This window comes from Penaeus monodon, chromosome 12, assembly GCF_015228065.2.
Source record: "Penaeus monodon isolate SGIC_2016 chromosome 12, NSTDA_Pmon_1, whole genome shotgun sequence".
Lineage (NCBI taxonomy): Eukaryota > Metazoa > Arthropoda > Malacostraca > Decapoda > Penaeidae > Penaeus > Penaeus monodon.
The window spans coordinates 20,097,613-20,107,734 of NC_051397.1; the positions used below are offsets into that span (position 1 = coordinate 20,097,613).

At 38.2% G+C, this 10,122-nt stretch overlaps 1 protein-coding gene across 2 annotated transcripts in view; it reads right to left on the minus strand.

Annotated features, from left to right (window-relative positions):
- LOC119579361 (pre-mRNA-splicing factor SYF2-like) overlaps window positions 1–10,122 on the minus strand; it is a 34,939-nt gene that overhangs the window by 13,990 nt on the left and 10,827 nt on the right. For both annotated transcript variants that reach the window (XM_037927126.1, XM_037927125.1), the window contains exon 3: window positions 8,841–8,981. In XM_037927126.1, coding sequence (XP_037783054.1) covers window positions 8,841–8,981 — 141 coding nt within the window. The remainder of the gene's footprint in view (window positions 1–8,840; window positions 8,982–10,122) is intronic.

Below are 10,122 nucleotides of genomic sequence, written 5' to 3' on the forward strand. Positions count from 1 at the left end.
TCTACTCCTGACTAATTATCTCTCTCATCATATCTATCTCTGCTATCTATCTCTCCATCTCTCTTCTATCTCCTTTGCTCTCATCTTCTCTCTCTCCTCTATTTCTCTCCTCCTCATTCTGTCTATTATACATCTCTCTCCCTATCCTTTTCTCTCCCTGTCTCTCTCTATTCTCATCTCTCTCTCTCTCTCCTTCTCTTATTCTATCTCTATCTCTCATATCTCTATTCTATCTTATCTAATCTTCTCTCTATATATCTCCTCTCTCTCTACCTCTATTATCTGCTATATTTCTCTCTCAAACTCCTCTAGTCTCTCATATCTCTTCTATCCACTCTCTATCTATATACCTCAAATCTATCTATCTATCTCTTCTATCTCTTATCTCTCATCTCTCCTTCTACTCTCCTCTTATCTTCTCTACTCTACTCTCTTCTACCTTACTCTTCTATAACTACATTCTATTCATACTCTCTACGTATCTACATCTATCTCTTCTCTTATCTCTTCTTCTCCTCCCCCTCTCTCTTCCACACACCCACCAAATCATCCATCTCATCAAGGTGCCATGGCTGTATCCCCCTTCCTTCAGCTGGCATTACTGCTTAATGCTAGTCTCCAGGTAGGCCCTTGACCCTTCTCTAATTCCTCACGACAAATCTTGTCGTGCTGCCCGAGCCATGATCTCCTAGGTCATGTAACAGGCGTCCTCCATCCAGGATTGTCTTGCAAAGAGACAACCTGATGGGCAGGGTCATTCACAGGGAAGCAAGCTAGGTGCCCATATAGCCTGAGATGGCGATCCCAGATTATGCAAGTAACAGGTCCTATGCCAGTCTCACACTGTAGCTGTCAGTTAGAAATATGATCCTGCCAACTGTACCCCATGATCTGGCTAAGAGACTTGTTACAAAAGGCATCAAGACTAGACTCCAAGGTACTAGATAGCATCCAGGTTTTGCTTCCATAGAGCAGAACTGGCAGTATAAAGGCCTCAAAGACATATAGCTTGGTCCTTCTGCATAGGTACCGACATCTCCAAATGCTCTTGCTGATTGACTTCATGGCTCCTGTTGCCAGACCAACCCTTCTATTGAATTCTTGGTCTGACAGCCCAGAGATATGGACTACATTTTCAAGGTATGCAAAGCTCTCTGTGATTTCAATATCCTGTCCTCAAGCACAGATTGACTGAATGGGTTTCCCTAACAGGCCCCCTAAAGTCCTGAATCTTGGTCTTGGTCCAGGAAACCTTTAGGCCCAAGGGTTTTGCCTCTTTCTTAATCCTTTGCTGACGGGTGGCATGTACGTACATGCCATGGCATGCCTGGACTATCTGCCAGTGGCATGTACATACATGCCATGGTGTATGTATGGCCATGCCATGTTTTTTTTTTTTTTTTTTTTTTTTTTTTTTTTTTTTTTTTTTTTTTTTTTTTTTTTTTTTTTACAATAACGGCAAAAAAAAATTTGCCACTGAAAATGTGATTAAGTAGTTTTTAACAGTTTTTCTCATTTTTCCTTTATTATGCTTTTCATAAAGACTTCTCGGGCTTCCAAGGTTAGCGTCTAAAAAATTACGTTGGTAATCAACTACACTGGCCAGAGATATTACATAGTATTCACGAAGTGATGATGTAAAACCAGTGAAAATACCAATATGTATTTTGGTAAAAAAAAAATATTTATAAAAACACTGAACATAAAATTATATCTATATGGAAGTGATAATATAAACCTGTTGAAATTAAAGTTTATCTTATAAAATAAAATTTAAAAAAAATGCAAAAGAAAATACAACAAAACGTACGGTTTCAACTCCATGATACCACACACTGCTTATTTTATTCAGACAATAGAGCGAATAATGATCAACTATAACAACAAAAATAGCCTACAGTCTTGATTTATCAGGAAATATGGCAAATAGAGACCTTAGAAAATAATAAAAATGAAAATACAACATAGGTTCTTAGTATTATGAAGAAAAGGCAAGGGATGCTGGTATTGGGCATGAGCGATCGCGCATGCTAGGATGACGATATGAGCCCCCGGCAGCGGGGCCCGGGCCACTATGAATACCACCCGTTGGGAAAGGGTTAAATGCATCAAGAGATGCCACCAGTGACTCCAGGTACTCAGATAGGATAGCAACATCTTCGGCAAAGCCAAGGTCTGAGATCTTGATGTTGCCTAGTGTTGCTCCACACTGACTTTGGCTAGTAGTTCTGCCCATTATCCAGTCCATGCATGTGTTGAAAAGTATTGGTGCAAAGACACAGCCATGTCTCACCTTGAATTAAAAGGGAGAAGTTTGACAGGACCCCACCACACTTTACAGCACTTTCAGTACCAGTATAAAGGCTTGCTATTAGGCCAATAATCTGTGTTGGAATTCCCATAAATCTCAGAATCTCTCATAGCGATTCTCGATGCACCGAGTCAAACGCCTTCTTGAGGTCGAAGTAGGCTGTAAGCAACTCACAACCGAACTCAAGACGGCATTCAAAGCACTAATATACAGTCTGATGTGGACTTGCCAGGAGTGAATTCAGACTGCTCTGGTCCCTGATACCTTAGTCAGTGTTCACAGATCCATTTCAGAAGAATGAGGGCAAAAACTTTGCCTGGTATACTGAGCAGTTTAATGTCACGGTAGTTGCTACAGTCCCAACAGTACCCTTTCCCCTTCCAGAGAGGGATGACCATGCCCCTCAACAGGGCAGTGGGAATGGTACCAGACTGCCAGATGGCAGTCAAGACTGCATGCAAACCCTGTGCCATAGGTTCACCCCCAGCCTTTAGCAGTTCAGCTTGCTGCTTTCCCACACTTCAGCTTGGAAATTGCCATCCTAACCTCCTATAGGGTAGGTTCCATCCACTTGCATCCAAGCTAACTGTTGGAGGGTCTACCTGTACAACTGCTCAAAATACTCAGCCCAATGTTCACGAACTCCAACATGATCTGAGATCTATCCATCCACTGAGTGGACTGCAGTAACCTGCGAGGAAGGCTGAGAGTTCAACTTTCTCAGGGTTTGGTAGGCAGGGCGAAGGTCATTTACCAAGAAATGGCCTTCAACCTCCTCAGCAAGATTCCTGGTGAACAGTTCCTTGTACCTTCAGCAGTATCTGAGCCCTACAGACCAAACAGTGACGCAAGACCTGATTGCCATTCAGCCGAGCTATGCAACATGCTTCAGTGGCCTCCAATGTCTCCAGGGAGATGGAATTCTGCCTTGCCCTTGGGCGTACACCAATGGACTCCTGCGTTGCTTTGAGCGTTCCATGCTTGGAGGACTCCCACAGAGCAACTGAGTCCGTCAGGTTTTCAAGTTCTGGGGAACCCACGGGAACACTCCTCCCTCAGTCTGTCCAAGTGAAACACCTTAGAGTGGCCAATGGAGGGACGAGAAGTTTTGAAGTGGACCTGTAGGGTAGCCACTACTAGCCTATAGACTGTGCCACAGAACTCAGCACTCTGGTAAACCCTGCAATTCTGGAGGATCTTCCATCACGTGCTTACAAGAATGTGGTCGATCCATTTGGCCACTGTACCTGTATCACTATACCATGTTCAGCGATGCGGGTTGGAGTGCTGATACCAGGAGCCAGAGATCCTCATTCTCGCTGCTGGGATCAGCTCCCGAGCCATGAGGGCCGACAGACATCTCATAGCCAGCTCAGTCACAGCTGGATACCGCATTGAAGTCACCCATAACAATGCGAATATCTCGCCAGGGGTAATTTTCTGCCACGGATGAGAGTTTAGTGTAGAATGCCTCTTTCATGTCAAGTTTGCAAACATCAGTAAGAGCTTACATAGCAATAAGAGATATGAAGCCAAAAGCATGCTTCAGTCTCAAGTCAGTGCTGGTCCCAAGACTGGATAAAGAGAGAGAATGATTACCTAAAAGGTAACACCGGCACTTTCCATGGAAAGGAACTGGGGACCCTACCACGTACTCATTCCAAGGGCATTACAACATGAAAACTACAATTAACCCATAACTGACGGGTAGCATTCATAGAGGCCGGGGCCTTGCTGCCGGGGGCTTATATCGTCGCCCAAGCATGCGCGACCACTCATGCCAAATTCCAGCATCCCATGGCGTTTCTTCGTAATACTACGAAGATATGTTGTATTTTCAGTTTTCATTATTTTTTACAGTCTCTACTTGCCAAACTTCCTGATAAATCGAGACTGAAGGGTATTTTTGTTGTTATATAGACTCCATAGTTGATCATTATTTGGTCTATAGTCCGAATAAAATAAACAGTATGCGGCATCATGGAGTTGAAATCGTCGGTTTGTTGCATTTTTTTTGTTTGTTGCATGGTAAAAATGAGAAAGTGTTAAAACTGACTTAATCACACTTTCACTGGCAAAAAAATAATCTTTTGCCGTGATTGTAACAAAAAAAAAAAAAAATCATGGCATGTCCATACATACTCTATGGCATGTGTGTACGTGCCCCCGGCAGATGGTCCCGCCGTGTCATGGCATGTGCGTACATGCCACCCGTTGGCAATGGGTTAAGTATCATGCTGTGACCACGGCGGCTCAAACATGAAAAAAAAAAAAAAAAAAAAAAACATATATACATCTATCATATATGTAAACATACATATACTTTTTTTTTTTTTTTAACAGTAGGTTCATTTTTGAGCCACCATGGTCACAGCATGATACTTAATTGCAGCTTTACCTGTTGTGATGCCCTTGGAGTGAGTACGTGGTAGGAGTCCCCAGTTCCTTTCCACAGAGAGTGCAGGTGTTACCTTTTAGGTAAATCATTCTCTCTATTCTCTCTATCCGGGCTTGGGACCAGCACTGACTTGGGCTGGCTTGCCCACCCAGTGGCTAAATTGGCAATCGAGGTGAAGTTCCTAGCCCAAGAGAACAACGTGCCGGCTGGTGACTCAAACCCTCGAACTCAGATCGCCGTCGCGACAGTCTTGAGTCCGATGCTCTAACCACTTGGCCACCGCGGCCTCTACATACATATATCATCATCAATAACGGTATGCTCATGTTTGAGCAGCCGTGGACCTCTCCACCATCCTTCGCCACTAAACTCTATCTTACGCTTTTCTTTCCACTTGTACCATCGACAGCCCGCAAATATCTTATATACATATAATACATACATACACATATATTATATATATATATATATATATATATATATTATATATATATATATATATATAGATATATATATAATAGATATATAATATATATATAGATATTATATATTATAATAGATATATATATATATATATATATTATATATATATTCTATAGATATATTCTATATAATATATATATATATATATATTATAGATATAATATTATATCTATATCTATATCTAAATAGTATATATATATCTATATATATATCTATATATATATATATATATATATATATATATATATAATATATATATATATCTATATATATCTATATATATATATATGATATATATAATTATATATTATATAATATATATATAATTATATACATATAAATATATATATATATATATATAATATATATATATATATATAATATATGTATATATATAACATATATATAATATATATATATGTATGTATATATATATATGTATGTATATATATATATATATATACATATATATATATATATATATATATATATATATCTATCTATCTATATATATGAGACCGCGGTGGCCGAGTGGTTAGAGCATCAGACTCAAGGCTGTCACGACAGCAATCTGAGTTCGAGGGTTCAAGTCACCGGCCGGCGCATTGTTCCCTTGGACAAGGAACTTCACCTTGATTGTCCTCCTAGAAAATGAGATATCGCCTTGAGAAGTCGAACACATGTGTCGTGGGGGAAATTGCCGCCGTGGCACAAACCGCAGTTGATTAGGAAGGGTATCCAATCAGGCAAGGTGGCACTGCCATATAACCTTTCAGTAATGAATTGAGAGAGGCCTATATCCTGCAGTGGAATGAATGGCTGTTGGAAAAAAAAAAAAAAAAAAAAAAAAAAAAAAAAAAAAAAAAAAAAAAAAATAATAAAATATATATATATATATATATATATATATATATATATATATATATATATATAATATATATATATATATATATATATATATATATGGGAACCTTTCCAAACTCTTTTATTTTTCTTCCACTAAACATAAAGTAATGGAAATAAATAAATACAACTTTCAGGGCTTAATAGATTTTAGTATCTTTGGAGCATAAAATAATTTGATTGTTTGGAGAACATCCCAATTTACAAATTTACCCTTGTCAATTCTAACAAGGAGGGAACAAGCAATCGCAACTATAATTTGTGGTTTCTCTCAGGGAAATAAACACTTGTTGTCTATGCAAGTCATGTCAACTTGTACACATTTTATGAGCATTTATGACAGCCTACCTTTTCACCAAAGACAGAGAAGCAGCAGTTTTTTCTAATGTAAATGTGACTGATCCTACAACTAGTACTAAAAAAGGGTTAAAAAAAAGTGCAAGGGAACACAATATTTCTGAATGACAGTTAGAATATAGAGTCACGTGCAACTGTAACACAAACCATGACAGATGACAAAGTCCTACCAAACCTAAGGGAAACCCAATATCATTTGTTCATATCTTATATTTGTCATACTGATCTAATTTCTTTTTAAGATAAAACAAACAACTTGTAAGCAAAATTGTTGAAGATGACACTGTGGGAACTACTGCATGACAATACTGGTCAAATGCCACTCAGTGTCTTTAGCCTTGATTCTTTTTTTAACTTATGAGCTATCTTATCATATGAGATATATATATTGAACTATTTTTGTGATAGTTAAATACTGATATGACAATGGCATGTTCGTTATATAGCTTCTGCAAATCCTTAATTAGAAACAAAACAGTTTGTAAGAGTTACTTGATATTTATATATTAACCCTTTCCCAACGGGTAGTATTCATAGTGGCCCGGGCCTCGCTGCTGGGGGTTTATATCGTCGCCCTAGCATGCGCGACCACTCATGCCAAACACCAGCATCCCATGCCGTTTCTTCGTAATACTACGAGGATATGTTGTATTTTCAGTTTTCATTATTTTCTAAAGTCTCTACTTGCCATATTTCCTGATAAATCGAGACTGAAGGGTATTTTTGTTGTTATATAGACTCCATTTCCTTTTTTTTACGGTAGATTCATGTTTGAGCCGCTGTGGTCACAGCATGATACTTAATTGTAGTTTTCATGTTGTGATGCTCTTGGAGTGAGTACGTGGTAGGGTCCCCAGTTCCTTTCCACGGAGAGTGCCGGTGTTACCTATTTAGGTAATCATTCTCTCTATTCTATCCTGGCTTGGGACCAGCACTGACTTGGAGTAACGGAGTAATGCAAGGCCACATTGATATTGCCTATTTAGCCACCCAGTAGCTAAATAGGTAATCAATCAATCAATCAATAACGGTATGCTCATGTTTGAGCAGCCGTGGACCTCTCCACCATTCTTCACCACTCAACTCGATCTTGCGCTTTTCTTTCCACTTGTACCATCGACAGCCCGCAAATATCTTTGATGTTGTCGCTCAGTCTTGTCTTCGGTTTACCTCGTCCTCTGTTTCCTATCACCATCCCTGTCAGCAAGTTTTTCTCAATACTTTTACTTCTCATCACATGACCAATAAACTTTAATTTCCTTTTGTTCAAGATGTCCAACAGCTGGTCTTTACAATTTATTTTTCTCAGCACTTCATCATTCGTTTTCTTCTCTGTCCAGTTAATACGTAGTACTCGTCTGTAACACCACATTTCAAAACTATTGATCTTTTTCTTGTCTATCTTCTTCAGCACCCAACACTCAGAACCATATGATGCAATTGGGAAAACTAATGACTTCAATAACCTCAGCTTTGTCCGTAAGGTAATGCTTCGGTCTTTCCAGATGTTATTGAGAGCAACTGTGACGTTTTTGGCAATGGTAATTTTTCTTTTTATCTCCGGTGAATCATCATATGTATTAGTTAAAACAGCTCCAAGATAAGTGAACTCTTTCACATTTTCCACAACCATTCCATTGATTGTAATAGTTGATCATTATTCAGTCTATTGGCTGAATGAAATAAGCAGTGTGTGGCATCATGGAGTTGATACTGTCAGTTTGTTGCATTTTTTTTTTTTTTTTTTGCATAGTAAAAATGAGAAAGTGTTAAAAACAAATTAATCACACTTTCAGTGGCAGAAAAATAATATTTTGCAGTGATTGTAACAAAAATAAAAACTCATGGCATGTCCATACATACACCATGGCATGTACATACATGCTCCCGGCAGATAGTCCCGCCATGCCATGGCATGTGCGTACATGCTACCCGTCGGCAAAGGGTTAAGTAATCACAAACCAATACATCAAATATATACCCTTCTCAAAGGGTGAGGCTTAAAACCTACTATAGTACCTTTACAAATCTTAAGTCTGGAATCATAAGAACTAATCATACAAAGACTTTATGGCATAATATGCTGAGAGACTAGAGAACAGGGTTCACATACAATACGTACAGATTTTTCTCATCCAGTGACACTAGCATACAATACTGACATTAATAACCATCATCAAAACTATACTGGTACTCATTTTGATAACCAATCATCAAACCTTTTATAAATCATACTAATATATACACAGCAGAAATTTGTCAGTGGCTTATTTTTGGGAAACTACTTTAATATTCAAAATTTGCCAAAAATAAATAATAAATTTTCAGCATGAAAAAAATTAATGACTAACAACTGAAAAATCCGAAAAAAAGGTCAGTATTCTTTACCTGCGCCATAACAGCTTCTCTACGCTGCTCTTCTTCAAATTCTGCTTCTAATCGTTCTCTTTTCTTTGCATAGTTTTTGGGCATCTGTTTCTGACGATCTTCTTCAACAACTTCTTTGTGGTTCAGGGCTGCTGCCTCATTCTGATAATAAAGAAAAAATTAGAACATCGATACTATATTGTCCATATTGAATGTTAATTTAGTCCAAAGCAATTCAAGTCTTGGCACCTGGAAATGAAATGAACAATCTAGCCTCTCCCAGATCGTTTCCTATGGCAAACAGGCTTCTCAAAAGAGGATCTTATGCATTTTTCTATGAATGTTCTGTTGCTATATTGCTTTTATCTTATTTCATTTTATTAAGTCAAGTAATTTTCAAGTATTATACTATACATCATTCTTTATTCAAATATTCAAATAATGCTTTATGAGTGACAAAAGAAATAAAATCAAGTACAGTTTTATATAGTAAACAGTTCTCATACTCTGTCCCTGACTGTCAATAGAAACCTATCAGTACAATACATAATATAGCATTATCATTATCATTGTTATTACTGTGTGGTGTAATGGTTGCAGTCTTGTCTAGCAAACTTGCTGACCTGCGTTCAATTCCCTCACACTGTCAGTGGATGGTAACCCCAGCAATCCTCCCCCCCCCCTTTTTTTTTTTTTTTTTTTTTTTTACACGGTAGGTTCATGTTTGAGCCGCCGTGGTCACAGCATGATACTTAATTGTGGTTTTCATGTTGTGATGCTCTTGGAGTGAGTACGTGGTTGGGTCCTCAGTTCCTTTCCACACGAGAGTGCCAGTGTTACCTTTTTTAGGCAATCATTCTCTCTATTTATCCGGGCTTGGGACCAGCACTGACTTGGGCTGGCTAGCCCAGCCAGTGGCTAGGTAGGCAATTGAGGTGAAGTTCCTTGCCCAAGGGAATAACGCACCAGCCGGTGACTCGAACCCTCGGACTCAGATTGCCGTCGTGACAATCTTGAGTCCGATGCTCTAACCACTAGGCCACCGCGGCCTTAGTAGTAGTAGTAGTAGTAGTAGTAGTAGTAGTAGTAGTAGTATCATCATCATCATCATCATTATTATTATTATCAAAATCATCATCATCATCATCAGTAGTAGTGCCATTATCATTATTACCATTACTATTATCATTATTATTATTATTACCACTATTATCATCGTAATCATCATTACTCTTATTTGTACTATTATTATTACTACTATATTACTATCATATAACTACATGTTCATTTACTACATATTATA